At 42.6% G+C, this 19770-nt stretch overlaps 1 protein-coding gene across 1 annotated transcript; it reads right to left on the bottom strand.

The window, feature by feature from the left end:
• Nucleotides 1-13118: 13118 nt before the first annotated feature.
• Nucleotides 13119-19088, bottom strand: LOC134741755 (uncharacterized). Its single transcript, XM_063674649.1, has one exon. The coding sequence runs from the start codon at nt 19086-19088 to the stop codon at nt 13119-13121; it is 5970 nt and encodes a 1989-aa protein (XP_063530719.1).
• Nucleotides 19089-19770: the final 682 nt, after the last annotated feature.

Genomic DNA, 19770 nt, shown 5'->3' with positions numbered 1-19770 from the left:
CTTAAAACATTTTTTCCAAATGAATTTCTTATCGAATTCCAGACTGCTAATCTTCGATATGTTCAAAATGCCCCTCTCTTCGCTTTTACTTGTAATAGGTACCGAAAAATGGGGTAAGTATGGGGTAAGTATGGGGCATTCAAACCTCGATAACATTTTATTTTTACATATGCAAACTGAATGGTGTATTAATTTAATAAGTGTTCCGGACGTTTGTGTTTTAGTTTTTATTATATTTTGGGTAGTTCCATTTCATAACTTTGCCGATAAACAGGAAATTCCACCTCACCCCATAATCCCTCGTAATTGGGGTGAGATGGGTTTTCATACATTTTATACAAAGGTGATTTTGGAAGATTGTTCGATCGTTTTTTTATTATTATGAGTATAACTATAGCTCTATTTTAAATTGGAATACGTTATTTTTGTAGCAGTAGCCTTAAAAACCCATTTCACCCCCCTTTCATCCCTTCTCTCCCCATTCATAACCCAACTCTCCCCGCGAACCCTACTCACCCCATTTTACGGTAGTACGCGTCATAATCGCCCACCAAAGAACGTTTCATTTGAGCTTACATTTGTGGCAAATACTTAGTAGCGCGTCAAAGCTCCTCTGAATAGGTACGCCAAGCTCGCATTCAACGTGTGTACGACCCAATTATTTATGGTGTTATAAATAAAATGTAAGAAAGGGATAAAACATAATTTAACTAAATCAGGCCCGTAAAGTTTTATGAATAAGGTACGTGTTTAGTGTATGTACCATCTCTACGTATACAATAAACACACGTTTTCCTCTTATAGTAAGATTAAAAACTAGTGGCTCTGTGAGCTGTAGACCTCGCGAACATAACTTAAAACTGAATAAATGTACCAATAAAAAAAACAGAAACCGAATCGACAAAAAACTATTTTTTCATCAAACTTGATCACAAAATTTCACGAGATTCGGTTGAGAATTGTGACCTGTAGAGGAGAACATCCGGACATACGAAAGAATTTTGCGCAAGCTGTAACGGAGACTTTCGCTAACGCTCAGTCAATATGTAAGTTGATAAAAATATATATGACCACGGATTTTTGTACGCAACCTTATTTTACTAAAATTATAACATTTTCCGTATTCAGTTAAAAGGATCTAAGCTTTAAAGCGCAATGAAAATTTAAGTACAAATGTAGTGCATTTTTTTTATCTAAAATAATCCGCCCTGGATCGTACCTGGCTCACAGGTCCCCATTATTCCCGCTGCGTTTCCCCGCTGAACTGCAATGTACCTGCTGAACCAGTACATAATTGTTTTCCATCGTATTTTCTCGGAAACGTTCGTATCGCTCGTACGTTTCTGTGAAAAAAGATGACTCAGATGTAAAATAACTTTGCTCTCGTGTTGCACACATAATTTTTCACCTCAGTAGTGAGAACATATTAAAGGTTAAAATGTATTTCGAATTACACAGAATAAACAGAAAAAAAGTATTATACGGTACGGTACCGTACCGTACCATAAAAAAAATTAATAAAAGTATGAAGATCATGGCCTTCACTAAATTAATAATTTCTAAGAAAAAAAAACCGACTTCAATGGGGGTGCCGCTGAAAGTTCACTTATTGTTGATAGTGCACTCTTAGATTCCAGACAATGAAATGAAAAGGACACCATCTTTTGCCTAATAATGTAGAAAAGGAGGTAAAACCACCCACTTTTCTAGTAGCATTTCGTTTCTGTAAGGGTCGCAGTTCTAACCTAACCTAACCTACTTTTCTAAAAGCATTTCGTTTCTGTAAGGGTCACAGCTCTAACCCTACTTTTCTGATAGCAGTTCTGTTCTGTGAGAATCGCAGTTCAAACCCAACCACCCACCTAACCCACTTTTCTAGTAGCATTTCCGGGTCCGGGTCTGGGTCCGGATCAGAGTCCGGGTCCGTGTCCGGCTGTCCGGGTCCAAGTTTGGGTCCACGTTCAGACCCGGGTCCGGGTCCGAGTCCGGGTCCAAGTTTAGGTCTGGGTCCATAAAGAAGAGAACAAATCGCCAAACTTGAACTATGTGTCATTGAAGAGTTCCATTCTGATCATCATCAGCAGTTCCACTTCATCAAATGTCACTTTTTAAAATGGAAGTGCTGGATTTGTTTATAAAAATACAAAAATCACTATATGTATGCCTTTCACATTTGAGGAGTTCCCTCGATTCCTCATGGATCCCATCATCAGAACTCGAGCTTGATAAAAATGTTTCTTGGAAACCTAACTTGCTTAACAAACATAACGAAGAGGACAAATAGCCAAACGTGAACTATGCGTCATTGAAGTTCCGTTCTGATCATCATCAGCAGTTCCACTTCATCAAATGTCACTTTTTAAAATAGAAGTGCTGGATTTGTTTATAAAAATACAAAAATCACTATATGTATGCCTATCACATTTGAGGAGTTCCCTCGATTCCTCATGGATCCCATCATCAGAACTCGAGCTTGACAAAAATGTTTCTTGAAAACCTAACTTGCTTAACAAACATAACGAAGAGGACAAATCGCCAAACGTGAACTATGCGTCATTGAAGAGTTCCGTTCTGATCATCATCAGCAGTTCCACTTCATCAAATGTCACTTTTTAAAATGGAAGTGCTGGATTTGTTTATAAAAATACAAAAATCACTATATGTATGCCTTTCACATTTGAGGAGTTCCCTCGATTCCTCATGGATCCCATCATCAGAACTCGAGCTTCACAAAAATGTTTCTTAAAACCTAACTTGCTTAACAAACATTACGAAGAGGACAAATCGCCAAACGTGAACTATGCGTCATTGAAGAGTTCCGTTCTGATCATCATCAGCAGTTCCACTTCATCAAATGTCACTTTTTTAAATGTAAGCGCTTGATTTGTTGATGAAAATACTAAAATCACTATATGTATGCCTTTAACATTTGAGGAGTTCCCTCGATTCCTCATGGATCCCATCATCAGAACTGCTTTTTGACAAAAACGGGACCAATTTGTATGTATATACTTACAATCAAAAAAAGAATTTTCAAAATCGGGAGTTATGGAGTAACAAATATAAAAAAAAAAAAAAAAAAAAAAAAAAAAAACATAATCGAATTGAGAACCTCCTCCTTTGAAATCTTGAAGTCGGTTAAAAAGCTACATTGTTTCACTCCCTGGAGTGAGGAAAGTCGTACTTTCCTCACTCCAGGGAGTGACGAAAGTAGGCTTGTTCGAGCTGCTGGGGAGAAAAATAATTATAATATGCACTACATCTGTACTTACCTACCTCGTCTTGTCCAGTCAGTATCAAATGAAAACTTGGATAGTGACGATGACGGCCAAAGTAGCAAAATATATCTGGACACATCGTTATTTTTATATGTAGTAACAAAGGTGTGTTATGATCTAGCACAGCCACTTTGTCAGTAGGAAAAGGCGGCAAATTTAAAAAAATCAGCCACCCAATAAAGCAAATTAAAATGCACAGCCTTTGTTATTTGCATAACGGCAAGATAACTTTTTACTTTGTGAGTTTAAAAATATTGGAAAACATTAAAAATAAAATTAAAACGCAAAGGTATTTATTTTAAAACATTCAATTTATACGGAGTATCTGGAGCGCCCGAGATCGTAACGTTTGTCCCATTCAATTTCAGTACTTGGTCCATTTTAAAGTTACATCACACAACCTGATTATAAGTCAGTGCCAAAGCTCACAGCCACGTAGGCAATACCGCGTCAAAATATCAATTTCTTCGCTCAAACGTCCCAAGACTTTGATATATCAGCGCTCACCACTGGTGGTATTCCTTGCACGTTTGATGCGGCAGTCGGCACCAATATTGAATCGAGTTCGGCACGGCCGACTCGAATAGATTGCGCGGAGCATTTATATCGGATATATTTCTACGCCGGATTCCGTAGTTGGATTTTTAATTTTGACTCAGTAGTTTCAAAGTAATATGTTTTAATAATAAGTTAATAACCCTTTATACATTTAATTGACCGAGCGTTAGCAAAGGTCTCTCTTTCAGCTTGGGAAAAAATGCTTTCTTATGTCCGGATTAGAGTTGTGCCGTTCCCGGGAATTCCGGGGAATGTTCCCCATACAAAATAGGGATCGTTCTCGGTAACGGCACAACTCTAGTCCTAATGTTCTCCTCTACAGGTCGCAATTTTCAACCGATTTTCGTAAAATTTTATGAGCAGGTTCGATGATTAAATAGTTTTTTTTTGTCATACATTTATTGAGTTTTAAGCTATGCTCGGGAGGACTACAGGTTCACAGAGCCACTAAGTACTAGATATTTAACCTTGTTGTAATTAACATAATGTGAATATTAATCGATTTTATTTATATTTAGGTAAAAAATTAATGTACGATTTATTGACTAAAGAAATATTGGGTGTCCCAAACAGCGTCGAACGTCAGGAGGAATCACGTCAAAGTACCAGCTAAATGTTTTAGCGCAGCACAATACAGATGTAGTACATAATTGCATTTCATCGTATTTTCTCGGAAACGTTCGTATTTGTCATGCTACTTCAGTCAACCTCAGTAATTTTTGTACCGAGACTGACTGAAATAGCAAGATACGCTCGTACGTTTCCGTGAAAATACGATGGAAAATAATTATGCACTACATCTGTAGTCATAGTCTCGACATGACGTTCGATCCTAATTCAATGAAGCTTACTTCAGTAGGCGTAGCCGTGATGCGAACAGATACGAATGTCGAGCTCTGCCACCAAACTAGGATGTAAAACAGGCCATATTTAACCTTCTCGTCATAGATTTAAGGGTTAAAGAGATACAACACATGATTTGGTGTTGAAACCTGGAATCTTCTGGAAATCCAATTTTACGATAGCTATGGTTTCACGTCAGATCACTCGTGTTACTTTATGCTTTATCTTAAGAATGGAATATTAAAGGTTTCTGGTAGTAAAGCGTAATAGTTATGTATCTTCTTTTTTTCAACACATTGCTCGTAACGTGGAACTTATTGAACCACTTTTAGGCTCATAATACACACGTGTGCTTTTTTAATTACATTTTAGTGCCCTTGACTAGGCGGAGTGCGATGAATATATACCTATAATGAGAGAATAAGAGAATATTTACAATTTATTTACAATGATTAATTAGATTTACAAATACGATTTCCGCTTCCGTGTCAGTTCAGTTCAGTTCTTGGTTCTTATGGCATCTGTCCATTGGGACAATTTTGCCAGCATCAAGGTTGTGGGAGCAGAATTTCAGTATCAGAACTTGATCCAGTCCGTGTAGATGCGTGATTAGGAGGAAAATTTAGTTGTGGCGGAATGACACTGACATGTTGACGTAGACACGTAGACGGTCTTGTGATGCGCCACAATATTATTCATATATTTATAACTAGCTGTGCCCGCGGCTTCGCCTGCGTGGAATTCGGTCTGTGTCAGTAAGCGGCTAATTCACCCCTAATTTATCTCCCTCTCCCCTGAAGGCGGAACTTGAAGTAAAGTTGACAGATGGATACGCTAGAGGACTGTAGTCCAGACAAAATATTTTACAATTAGGTACCATTAAATAAAACTACACTCCAAAATCAATATTTTTTTCCCTTCCCTTATTTAAATTTTTGACGTGATTTAAACGACATAGAGTAGTAGGTGTATATCGAACGATACAGTACCATTTTTGTATTTTTACGTCCTTGACTGTACCTATCCAAATCATGTCCATGGCAAATATCATCCGAATCGGTCCTCCAGTCAAATCAGTCTAAGCATGACGCCGGCGGCGCGCAGCGTCTGCCCCTACGACTTGTTGATGGTCATGGCGAAGCAGACGCTCACGGGGACCTGTAGGCGCTTGAAGCGGAACGGGAAGTTGCTCGGGATGAGGGGGATGCGCGGGATGAACACGGCTTCTCCGGCGCCACACTCCGTCAGAATCTGCGCCTACATATGTATTGCGTACGATGTCTTTGGGATCACAATCGAGACTCGCGCTGGCTTGCCGTTTCCGCCGAAAGCGAAGCGACCTGCCTGGCTAGAGCGCCACTGAGTCTCTCACCGTGGTCTTTTTTCAGACTCCTGAGACCATGCCCCTTGTAGCCTCAATGCGTTGCGAGACTTTCTCGAAAGATTCGATTTTTTTCGGGAAGGCATGGTAACGCGTATAAGACCCAAATCGTTTGACAATTACTCCGCAAACGACATAGAAAAAGTTTTTTTTTTTTTAAAGTACCCACCTTCGTGGCCATTATTAAGAGGAAAGGGCACGGCCGCTTCTCCATACAAACGCAGTCTCCATTTTCCTCTATCATTATGAAAATATTTTTAGGTAGATAATTTGAAGTACCTACGTTTGACTTGATACACAACTAATTGTGTCAAAATATTTAGAATAATGTTAATATCAAGAGAGGAAAATGAGGACTAACAGTTGTACGAAAAGGTGATTTCGGGCGGGTCCTCCACTTTCGTCTTAGTACTTAAAGGATGCGATACGTATGAATATGGATGCGATATACGATTAGGTATTTGGCAGAATTAATCTTGGTGTTCCTAAGATGTATTTAAGAAGTGGAGCTACCCAGATTTTTGATGTAGGGGGGTGGGGATGTTTAAGATTAGGTTCTAAGTCGTTAAGTATCATTTTCAACTAAATCAAAAGACGTATACGCAGATTTCATGTAAATTAGTTTAGGCGGATATTGATTCCCCCTACAATATTACACCTTCCTTTTCAGTTTTAAGGGTTTTTTTTGGATAAAAACTACCCTATGTTCTTCTATGGGACTCTATACCAAATTTTATCTGAATCGATTTAGCGGTTTTTGAATCCCATACGAATTTCCACCTCCCTTTACACACCCTTAAGGGATGATGTTTGAAATTAAAACTTTCCTATGCTGTTCCCTAAGACTCAAACTATCTCTATACCAAATTTAAACTAAATTGGTTCAGCGGTTTAAGCGTGAAGAGGATTTAAAAAAGGATTAATTTTTCATATTTTTTGTGTTTTCACTCCGGAATGGTGTCATTTTGATATCATAAATGAATTCGGCATACCCGATTTATACAAAAACGATACGTAACTTGGCCTAGTAGCTTAAATGATATAGTTATCAAGATAAAGTTTTTAACCCCTTTTTCACCACCATGGGGGATGAATTTTTAAAAACGTTAAAAGTAAAAAAAAACTGTAATAGATGTCATATATTAAAGAAAAAGTGACGAAGCCCTCCAGTGGTGAAGGCCGGATTCGAACCGGCGTCTTTAGCTATCGCGGCTAACGCCATGAACCCCTAGGCCACCCCGCCACGGCGGTGCCCGTTCGAATTTCTCGACTATATGCCATCTTAGTAAGACTAGGCGTCTTTGACCAGCTCTAAGGGCAAGCAGTGCGCGCTTGCACCTCCTAAACGAACTCCTTACGGATTTACGTTGTAGCGAGAGAGACTGGTGCTGCCATCTATGAACAAGTTTAGGAACAAATCAAATCCGGTTCGAATCCGGCCTTCACCACTGAAGGGCTTCGTCACTTTTTCTTTAATATATGACATCTATTACAGTTTTTAATTTATATACCTATAGTAGTGTGACTACTTAAAAAAACACAAATCAAAATATTTAATAAAATAATTTGATTTGTTCCCAAACTTGTTCAACTTTAAAAGTAATTTTCTTGCTTCTTAATATAATACCTTTTTGCAGTTTCAAGTTCCAAGCTTAAAATAAAATGTGCACCCCAAGACAAACTTTCATCCCCTTTTCAACCCCCTGAAGCGTTAAATTTCCAAAAACTTCGAAATTACTTTTTTTGTAATCGTCTAAGAACCTTCGGTACCTTTCTAAGAAGTTTCAAAGCATTTGTAATGGATTCAAACTTTCAACCCCCTTTTAACCCCGTTAGGGAACGAATTCTTGATAAAGCTGAAATCACTTTTCCCGTATTATAATAATATGCCCATATACAAAGTTTCAGGTAACGCACTTGAAAAAAAATTTGATCTCCATACAAACTTTCAACTTCTTTTTCACCTCCTTAGGGGATGAATTTTCAAAAACGCTGAAATTAGTTTTCTTGTATTTCAATAATATATCTTTTTACGAAGTTTCAAATTACTAGCTTAAAATAAATCTTAAACCCCATACAAACTTTCATCCCTTTTTTAACCACCTGAGGGGTAAAAATTTTCAAATTTTTATAGCCTATAACCTGGCCGTGGTTTTTTTCGACAGATTAATAAAGTTTGAATTGAAATCCGTTCAGCCGTTTTCATTTGATGCGCGGTCAAATAAACAGACAAACAGATAAACAGACAAACAGATAAACAGATAAACAGATAAACAGATAAACAGACAAACAGACAAAAATTCTAAAAACTGTTCGAACGTGCTCTGTTATCGATTCTAAGTATCCCTAGCCAATTTTTTTTCGAATATCTTCCATGTACAGACTTTCGACCCTCTTCCGCTTTATTATATGTATAGATATATAGATTGATAGACAGATAGATAGATAGATATTGATAATGATATTTATTGAAATAAAATTTTACAGCATTACAGCTAAGGGCGCCAATGCGCTGTAAAATTAGGTAACTAAAACTATAGGTATAACATAATACGATAAATATGACAATTAATTAATAAGCTACCTATGTTGATTCACAAAAACGTAAAAAAATCTTTATAAAGTTTATGATTTTTGTCGGCATACAAGTCGCAGTCAGGTCCAAAAGATAAAAAATTGTGGAGGAGTGGCCAGGAGCGGACGATTGGAGAGTACTGGTGTTCTATCGTGTGAAAGGTTCCATTCGCTAGGAGGCGATGGCTACGACCACGTAAGTAGTTGTCAGGAACAAAAAAGGTAGCTGTCTTCGCCAACAATTCCAAGCAGTCACACTCTCCTCTAGCACTATTATTGTATTTTAATGTACGATAATCTGATCGAGTTATAATAGTAACTAATTGCTAATAATATGTATGGAGACAGAGCCTTCTTTAATGGGTATAATAGAATGAGTAGATTTTACAACAAGGATTGGAGGACGCCAGCTTAAAGATGGCTCAACAGAAAAACCGTAGTAGTAGCCGATTCGGAGTACTGGGGTACGTACATGGCACCTGTGACGAAATAGTAGATTGTGTTACAAGGGAGCAAAATGACATATTTACGGCGAGGCCGTACATTGAATCCTAAACGAAGCGAAGGAATCTTTAATAGAATCCCGAGAGTAACGAGGGATTCTAAAGTAGAATGTGACACATACTGCTTTTCACGTCACCTATGAAGTAATTGTTTAAAAATATTATTTAAGCTAAAAAAATAATGTGCAATTTTTTTTAATAGTGTCCTAGAACAGGAGCGGTATTCGACATGCGTTAAGTGACGTTTCGTGTTGAACTTCAGTTGAATGGAAGAAATCGTGTGTTGTCGAATAGGTAAATTTGACATTAGCAATCCACAGAGGTGACAACGAAACCAAACCGAACCACGCAGAGTTCAGAGCCATTTTAAACCGTATAGTAGTAAGAAAACAAAGTTGATTTTTGTTGCATAATTTTTTCAATGAATGAGTTTTGGTTGTACCAAATGATACTTTCCACAGTTGATGAACAAATGATTCATTCCACTGTTGAACTGATGTTGAAGCCGAAACTGACAGTTGTGCATTTCGAATAGGGCCCCTGAAAAGTGTTACTTTGATCCCTCCTAGCAGGGAAGAAAAGTGTCACTTTGATCCCTCCTAGCAGGGAAGAAAAACCCCTTTTTCGAATTGGTGATGTGATAACGCTTTTTTGATTGAACACTGGACGACCAGCTAAGGATCGCAGGAGCGCTCATGGAATCGCTACTCAGCAACCAACCTGCTGGTGGAGATTGCATAGTGCAGTTGGCGATAGTGTTGACACACACTTACATATATTATACGGACGCACGGTTGTTGGAGTATAACATTTTGTAGGATGAAACTGATGCAAGTCAATAGGTAATGAGTGCTGCTCGCGGCATAACTTTTTACAAAAAACATTGCACCTATTCGTGGTGACCTCCGTAAACGCTTTTGATTGATTGATCATTTATTTGTCAATATGGGTTACAGAGGTCTTAAAACTATTTACAATATGTAATTACATAGGATCTCCACATTGTGCCTACAAACTGGCATACAAATTAGATTAAACTAGCCTAAGTCCATGCATATTATATTAACCTAACTATTAAGGAACTCGCCCACACTGTAGAAACATTTCCCACACAGCCAAGCTTTCATCATTTTCTTAAATGTTGTATTCTTTTCCCTTTTAAATTCATCCGGTAACTTATTATAAATTGTAATGCACATGATGTATGAATTTTTAGATGCTAATTCTAGTTTTGTAACGCTTCATAAGAAGATTTTTAGTTGTTGAAACAAAACTGCAATTTTACATTGCTCACTCGTATCCCTAAAATTCCGCAATATACTTAAAATTTAATGTAGGTTTGATAAAAAAATATTTAATTCAGGCTAATGTATTCCCACATTATTTACCCTGCCAGCCCCAAACAGGGAGTGGTACACCGATATTGACTTTCAAATTTCCATTTTTGCATATGGACGTAAAATTCATTCAGAGTAATTATGCAGGCGAGCTACCTGTTCGTAATGTCGGAGAATTGAATACCTATTAACGGATTTATGAAGACTAAAAAAAATGAAGAGTAAAAAATATTGATAGTTATTGCAATAAAAATTTAATAATTAAAACCATTGGTTTTCGTATTCATATTAATTCAATCTTATAAACCTAATGTAGTCTGTGAACAAGCATTTGAAGTTTTTTTTTCAAATATCAATTTATAATGCTTTCACTTTGTAATGAGAGATAATAAGCTAAAAAGTAAGTAACTAAGTAGACATGGCAAAACTATAAGGGTTCCTAGTTGACTGCGGAACCTTAAAAAAACGCCAAATGGATGACGTTAATCAAAAGTAACTACAGGTAGTACTTAACCATAAAAAATGTGCCTTAAATGAAATCTAAAATATAGGCAGGTATAAAAATACACGCGGCACGACATTAAGGTTGCTAAGAATGTTTGTTGATTTAGTGAACACTTTTGAAAGTAATCGCTCAGAAAGTCAAAAATATTATGTCCCTGTTTTGTACCAGGCGTGCAATTTTTTTAAAATTAATACCTCATCTGTAAATATAACTTAATACATACATTCCACGAAATTAATCTTGAATATGATCGGCTAAACCATTAATTGGTTTTTTCACAAAAACGAATCTTCTCATTAAAACGACATAACTGACATAAGTGCAGCGAAAATACGCTTTTTGCTTTGTTGTCTTTTTGTATTGTATGAAGGTGCGGATTATGCTTGTTCCGACCCGCACTTGGCCGGTTTTATGATTTTTTTTTTAAGTTCAAGAGTCGCTCCAACTATGTCACTACTATATCCGTAGGTAATTGTATCCGATGCACTTTAATTTGAATAGGCTTATTATTTTCGCGGCGACAGAAAAATTAAAGAGCAGCAAACTATTTGCAACTAAAATAATAACTTGTCAGCGATTAAATATTTTGGCAATCATTTATATTAAATGAGCTTTAAACTAAGGATATTTTAAAATTCAAATAAAGGCAGCTACTTTAAGGTAGCAGAAATAATAAACACTTTAGATTACTGATTAGTTTAACTAGATTACTGAAATCATAGGCGAGGTACTATAAATAATGACTTGGCGACTAATATTAGCAGAAGGATAACAAAACTTTATATTAGTGGCAACTACAGGTCTCCATCTAAAAAAGCATTTTGGGCTTTGATTTGCTGGCAGCTTAAATATTAAAATGGGTGCTATATAAAAGTAATGGGGAGTTATTTTTTTAGTTTTCAATACTAATGCAGTCCGCGACGCACTATAGCCTCCGGAGCTCAGTTGTAGAGTCTGGTCGCTAGCACGCCCTGCCGCCGCCACTCGTACTGCCGAGACGTGTCCGTTCCCACGCCGACTCACCCTCGAAGGACCAGGATAACTATCCACGAATTCGAATTAAACTAATTACGACACTTGTAAAAACTGACTTTTATTAATCGCGGTACAAGGTATAAAAATACTCCTAACACGGTAACTGAGAGTAGAACGACTGGGCACTTTAAACTTCTTCAGGTTTTCTTGAGGACTTTTTGATAGTAGAAGCTGCTTTTCCGATACTGTGCCTACCCAGTCGTCCTTCCCTGTATTTATACGAAAATTTAAGAAAAGGAAAGCTCCTACGATAAGGAGATAAGATCGATTTCCATTCGTTCGATTCGAAGGGCTCTGATTGGCTAATGACGCTATCCGGCCGCCATCGCCTCGATTTTAGTTATCTCGTTATCGCTTACATTATGTTTACTTAATTAATCACGTAATTATCGAATTAAAACTTATGTATCCTAACATCTAAACCATTAGGCTACTCGATTAGCGAATCTCTTCTGTTCTGCTCGGTAATACTCACACAATACGGGCTATTGTCCGCTCGCGTCGAGGACAATAGCGCGGGTTTTTTGCCCTTTCGCTGGCCGAATACAATACTTTGGCTAGGCCTATGACAATAGTACCTGCACTGATCGATAAACGATATTATTCTCTATGATTTCTACATACATTATTATGGTCGGATATTTATAATTTACGTGATATTTGATCGAACGTACTAACTCCATAGTAAAATCTGAGCGATATCGAAATGCTCGGCGGATTTTGTGTGACCAATGAGAAGTTGATCGTGCGTCCTGCTCATTCTTACCTATCCTTGTCTACATTTTCTTATGATTGGCTATAATTCGTGAGCCAATTAACGAATCTACATTTTAATCTCTTTCTAATGCTTTATCTCACTCTTTTTACTATGGGATTAGGAATTCAAGGGAAATAATTTGACCTTTTCTTATGAAATCGAATGAAACCTAGATACATAACTAATCCTAGGCTATAAAATAACGCGTATATACATGTTACTTACGAACTAATAACAATCTAGAGCGAATTTGCCTACCTAAACGATAAAATCTTTATTAAGAATACAATCTTAAACTATTCGATTTAAATTAACTTAGAATCATCTACTGTCGTGTTAGAGCGTCGCTAACATTTTGTCCCCGCAGTCGAAGACTCCTGGTGTCTGGGTTGCGACGCGATGACCGCAAGCCTACAGGTTGGCCTGCGTAGCGTCCCGTGCCTCGTCCTGATGTCTGCGGAGCGAACCCGTCCGTCGGGTCCATGGTAGACGATCTCGACGACTCCTTTGGGCCACACGCTACGTGGTCCGTTCGGCTCGGATATGATGACCACATCTCCCGGCTGGATCTGTCGCCCTCCGTCATCGGACGACTTGCGTGGTGCCAGAAGTGGGAAGTATTCCTTCGTCCAGCGCCGCCAGAAGTGGTCAGCTAGCGCCTGGGCAGCTTTCCATTGTCTCGTCTCGTTCTCGTCGTAGGCTCCAATCATCGGTAGGTTAGCGTTTTGGAGCAAAAGAAAGTGTGCCGGTGTGAGACTTTCTTCGCTGTCCGGGTCTACGTTGACGTGTGTAAGCGGTCTTCGGTTGACGATATTTTCGATTTCGGTCAATATAGTTTCGAAAACTTCGGGTTTCGGGGCTCTAGTATTGAATGTATAGAGCATTGCTGTCTTCACGGTGCGCACCATGCGCTCCCAAGCTCCGCCTGCCGAGGGGTTGCCGGGGGGAATGAATTTCCAATTCATTCGCTGTTGCACGCCGTAGGTTTGTAGTTGCGGAAGCCATTGTCGGTAGGCCTCACGCAGCTCGTTCGATGCGGCCTTAAAGCACGTTGCGTTGTCGCTATACATGGTGCTCGGCCATCCTCGCCTCGCTGCGAAGCGACGTAGCGCGAGGAGTGCGCTGTCCGTTGACAGGCTGTATACACTTTCCAAGTGTATGGCTCGTGTTGCTAGGCATGTGTACAGACACACCCAGCGCTTCTCTCGTCGTCGGCCTATGGTCACGTACATAGGACCTAGGTAATCTTGCGCGGTGTAGGTGAATGGCCTCTGGTAAGCCTGTAGTCGCTCGGGTGGTAGGTCGCCAAGAGGTTGCGCGCGCGGCAAGGCTCGGCGTAGCCTGCACAGCGCGCAATCTCGCGCCACAGCTTTCACGGTCGGTCGTAACTGCAAAATCCAATAATTTTGACGCAATTGATTTATAACGGCCTCGTTATGTATATGCGCTGATCGTCTGTGAGCTCGTAGGACCATTAATCTGGTAAATGGATCCCTTCCGTCTAATATAACAGGATGCAGTGATGAGTACAAGACTGGAGCGCTACCTAAGCGGGTTTTCATACGTAGCACGCCGTCATCGCTCAGCTCGGGTGCTAGAGTGTATAATCTCGATTTCTTCTCCAGTTCTCGTCCCGCGTTCAGTGTTCGTATCTCGTCCGGGAAGCTCCTCCGCTGACTATTTTGTAGCCACATATGCTCGGCTCGCTTAATGTGACTTACTTGAAGCTGTAGTCTTCTATTTCTCGTTTTCAATTTTTCTACGAATAGCAACACGTAGGCTGTAGAGTTGATTAGTCGATCGTAGTTACTGAAACGTCGTATGTCCGGTAACACGCTCGATGGGTCCGGTCTCGATATAGTCGTAGTCAGCGTGGTCTCCGCCTTCACGTTAGACTTCTTTTCAGGGAGGTCTTCACTCGGTTTTTCAGTTTGACTCGGCCACTCCGCCTCGGGTCGGCGTAGAAATGGCGGGCCTTTATACCAATCGTCGTCGATGTCGATTTTCCTCGTCGGCTTGCCTCGTGTAGCGTGGTCTGCCGGGTTCACGTCGGTCGGCACGTACCTCCACGCTTGTCGGTCCGATTTTTCAGCTATTTCAGCTAAGCGGTGTGACACGAACGGCTTGTAGTTTCGTGCGTCGTCTCTGATCCATCCTAGCAGCACTTGCGAGTCCGTCCAATAACTTACTTTTTCAATATCGTATCTCTGTTCGTTTTTTATTGTGTCTGCCAGTCGGACTCCGATAATTGCAGCTGTCAGCTCCAGCCTCGGCACGGAAAGTACTTTCAGGGGACAAACCCTACTCTTACCCGCCGCCAGGCTGACCTGCACTTCGTGTTCCGCGTTCTCTATGCGCCAATACGCTACAGCGCAATATGCCTCGGTCGATGCGTCTGTAAAAATGTGTAGAGTGTACCTTGTTACTCTACTCGGCGACTCGTATTGCCTCGGAATGCGTAGAGTCGCTACAAATTTCAGTGCTTTCAGCCACTGAAAAAAGTCTTCGGCTTCTTCGTTCGGTAACGGTGCGTCCCATGTCGTCCCTTTCGCCCATACTCGTTGAAAAATAATCTTCGCGCTTATTACGTATTGTGCGATAAGTCCCATCGGGTCGTAAATGGACATTATCGCGCTAAGTAGCTCCCTTTTTGTCGGCAGTCGCTCGCGAGTCTTCACGGCCTCCGGTACACGCAGCATCTTCGTGTTGTAGCCTAGCGTATCGGTGCTAGGGTCCCAGGTCATACCTAGAACGGTCTGCTGTCTCTCGCCTAGATGCGTCGGCTCCTGTGCGTGCAATTCCGGCTCTATACTCGCTAGCAATCGTTCGCTGTTACTCGCGTAGCCTCGCAAGTGAAAGTTCCCTTCGGCGTGAGAGTCTCGTACCTGCGATGATGTTCTTAACAGCTCGTTTTCGGTTTTGTATGACGCCACGTAGTCATCCATGTAGTGGTTGTTCTGGATATCGTAGACCGCCTCGGGATACTTATCTGCGTTATCGATCGCATTCCGGTTGCGCACGGAATGCGCGAGAAAAGGTGACGACACGTTCCCAAAACAAACTCGATTAAGTTTGTAAACCTGCGGCTCCATGTCTCTTCTTGTACCTCGCCACAAGAAGAGCTGGCTCTGTTGGTCCTCGGCTCGTATCTGGATCTGAAGAAACATCTCCTGTATGTCCGCTACTACTGCGAAGCTCCATTCGCGAAACCTCAGTAGTATGCCTAACAGGCTCTGTAGCAAGTCCGGTCCCGCTAAGATGTAATCATTCAGACTGTTTCCTTGGCTTTTTGCTGCGCAGTCGAATACGGCTCTCCCTTTTCCTTTGTTGAGGTTAAACACGCTGAAATGCGGCAAAAACCAAGTTCGATCGGTTTGTGGTGGTTCCATTATGCGTTCAGCATATCCTTTTTGTAGTAACTTCCGTATCTGGGCTGCGTAGTCCGCGGCAAAGTCCTTATCGCGTCGCATTCGCGATTCCAGATTATGCAATCTCGATCGTGCCATTGCATAACTCGGTGGTAGCTTCACTTCGTCGGACGCCCACAGTTGTCCTACCTCGTACCGGCCTCTCGTAGTTTTGCGTACCGTAGCGTTGAATATGTCGATGGCTCGCTGATCGCTCGGACTTACATTTTCTTTCTGTGTTACTCCAAGCGCCTCGATCGACCAATGTTTCTTCACTTGCTCGTTCAAGTCTTCGTCGTCGGTACGACAATGCATGACTGTTTGCTCGACGGTACGAATTATACGCGGCATTCTTCCGAAAAATGCCCATCCCAATGGAGTCTTCATCGCGCACGGCTCGTCCTCGCCGCCCTGCCTTATCTCCATGGGAGTTATTAAATGACTAAAGTCACCTCCAATCAGCATCTGTGGTACTCCCGTACCTGTGTAGCACTCGTCTCCTAGGTCTGCGAGATGCTCGTACTTCATTAACTCGGCTTTATTGAGCGACTGCGATCTGATTCCCAAACCTTCTACTGTTTTTACGACGATCCCGTGTGCGGTGCCTCCTCGTGCAGATCTCACTGTTGCCTTTACCGTTTGCGTGATTGATGTATGCTTCAGATTGCGTATTCCGCGGATACAGAGGGGCTCGTCCTCGCCCACTGCTCCTATCTCGTCCGCGACATCTTGATCTATCATTGATAGCGTCGATCCGTCGTCTAAAAAGGCAAAAATTTGAACTGTACCTTTCGGGCCTGTTACCGTAACAGGTAGCACCTTGAGCAGCACGTTATAGTTCGGGGTCGATGACACGTACACGCGTGGGTCGTTGTCCTCTCGTTCTGAGGGCCGCGGCTCCGCTCTCGCCGCTGGCTCGACCGATGACGTAACTCTCGGAGGGGCAACCGCTCGTTGCGCAGACAGAGTTACCGCCATTGTAGTGTCTTCGTTTGGCTCCTGCATCGGGTCAGCATGGAGTAATCGATGATGCACGTGCGGGCAGCCTGCCACGCCACACGCTTTCGCCTTACATTGAATCTTGAGATGTTTCGCGTCCATACATCTGTAGCAGATCCTGTTCAGCTTCGCCCATTCCCATCTCGCTCCTATGCTCTGTGTGGCGAGCTTACGACAGTCCGGTGTCGAATGATTGCCCCCACAATACAGGCACGTTGACTTCGCGACGTTTACATGACGAGCGGCGTACGTGACTTTCGGGCCAATCGCGTAGCGGCTCGCGTTCGCGGTAGCCGGAGTGGGGTAGCGCGGCGCGGATGCAGTCAGTCGAGCGCCGGTCGCGCGCGCGTGCGGCGGTGCATACGGGGTCTGCGCGCGCCTCGGGGCCGCGCGAGCGTGACAGAACGACATCTCTTGCTCGCTCTCCTCCATCAGGAAATCCGCGAGTTGTAGAATCTCCGGATCGTCGATGTCCCGATGCCTGGCTGCATAGTCGCACCATCTGCTGCGTAAATGAGGCGATAATCGGTCCGTGACTTCTCGTATGAGCATCGGATTATCGGCATAGTGTCTTCGGTCGACGTCTATGATTGTTGACACTATGTTCATAATCTTGATTGCGAAAGTGTTGAGATCGTTCGCGCTCGGTCCCAACTGCGGCAGTCTTCGCAAATCTTCGATCGCCTTGTCCAAAAGCACTTCGCTTCGGCCAAACTGCTTCTTCAATATCCGCATTATCATGTCTGGTTTCGTAGCGGTCGATAGGACGTGTGACACGCACGTCTTCGCGTCCCCGCGTAACGCCATACGCAGTCTCGCGACGTTTTCGTAGTCCGTAAACTTGTATCTCTTCGACGTCTCGGTGTACGTATTGTAGAAACTTCGCCACTCACTTACATCGCCGTAGAAGTGGGGCAACTCGAATATATCTTTCGGTGCCGGACGAGCCGCCATTTGCATTCTCTCGAATAACTGCAGCATAGACTCCGCAACCGTACCTTCGTTCGTGAGCTGCGTACGTGCCGTGTGCGGCGTACGGGGCTCGTCCGGTGGCGATAACGATCGCCGACGATCCTCGCGGCTCGGTGAGCGACGTCGAATATGCCGCTCCGCCTGCGTAGGTCGCCTGGGAGTGTCGTAGTCTGGCGGTGGCTCGTTGGCTAACCTTTTGTTGGACTTGACGGGCTCGGTTCGCGTCTTGTCCTGCGATTCGTCCATCCACTTAAGGATTCTTCTTTGTTTTTGCGGCTCGACGTCGTCTGGATCGGAAACCGCGTCGGTCGTACTACCTTCTGCACGTATTTGCAGCTTCTGGGTTTCTAGCCGCTTACGAATTAAGTCGGCTTCGAGTTGTAACTCCTTTTTCTTGATCGCCGCTAGCCGCTCGTCCGCTTCCAACTCGATCTGGGAGACTCTGGCTTCGACGATAGTACTCGCGCACGAACGCACGGAATGAGAGCGGGTAGGGGCATACGGGGTGCTTGCCTCCCTAGGAGTTACCTGCGGTTGTGACGTCGTATAGTCTCTGGTGACTGTCTTCGGATGACGTGACGGTATCGGTGTCGGTCTCGATAGACGCCGTAAGCGCTTCTTGAGATCATTGCTCCACAGCATCATTGTATCTTGCGATGGAGACCTCGGTGGCCTCGGTAAGTCCCCAAACCTGGGTTCGATCGGTGGTAGCGCGGCCGTTGCGCCGAGCGGCTCGGCACTCGCAGCGCGCTGATTGGTCCTTTCTGCGCCGGTCGACTCGGCAGGTGGAGGGGAGAGACGCTCCGCGTCGGCGCCTCCGGCCCTCTCTGCAGCTACGCGGGCGAGCTCACGCGCTTGAGCCGCCGCCGCGCCCTCGTCTAGGAAGCGCTGCCTGTCTTCGTCGATCCGCGACGCTGACTTCGACCTCGTTTTTACCATATTGAGAGACATGGGCTTGAACACGACGTCTCGATGGGCTGACAGGAAATCCGGTTCGAAGGACCAGAAAATAATGCAGTCCGCGACGCACTATAGCCTCCGGAGCTCAGTTGTAGAGTCTGGTCGCTGGCACGCCCTGCCGCCGCCACTCGTACTGCCGAGACGTGTCCGTTCCCACGCCGACTCACCCTCGAAGGACCAGGATAACTATCCACGAATTCGAATTAAACTAATTACGACACTTGTAAAAACTGACTTTTATTAATCGCGGTACAAGGTATAAAAATACTCCTAACACGGTAACTGAGAGTAGAACGACTGGGCACTTTAAACTTCTTCAGGTTTTCTTGAGGACTTTTTGATAGTAGAAGCTGCTTTTCCGATACTGTGCCTACCCAGTCGTCCTTCCCTGTATTTATACGAAAATTTAAGAAAAGGAAAGCTCCTACGATAAGGAGATAAGATCGATTTCCATTCGTTCGATTCGAAGGGCTCTGATTGGCTAATGACGCTATCCGGCCGCCATCGCCTCGATTTTAGTTATCTCGTTATCGCTTACATTATGTTTACTTAATTAATCACGTAATTATCGAATTAAAACTTATGTATCCTAACATCTAAACCATTAGGCTACTCGATTAGCGAATCTCTTCTGTTCTGCTCGGTAATACTCACACAATAC

Source organism: Cydia strobilella, chromosome 5 (assembly GCF_947568885.1).
Source record: "Cydia strobilella chromosome 5, ilCydStro3.1, whole genome shotgun sequence".
Lineage (NCBI taxonomy): Eukaryota > Metazoa > Arthropoda > Insecta > Lepidoptera > Tortricidae > Cydia > Cydia strobilella.
The sequence above is the reverse complement of the archived record's forward strand: the minus strand, read 5'-3'. Positions and strand labels throughout refer to the sequence as shown.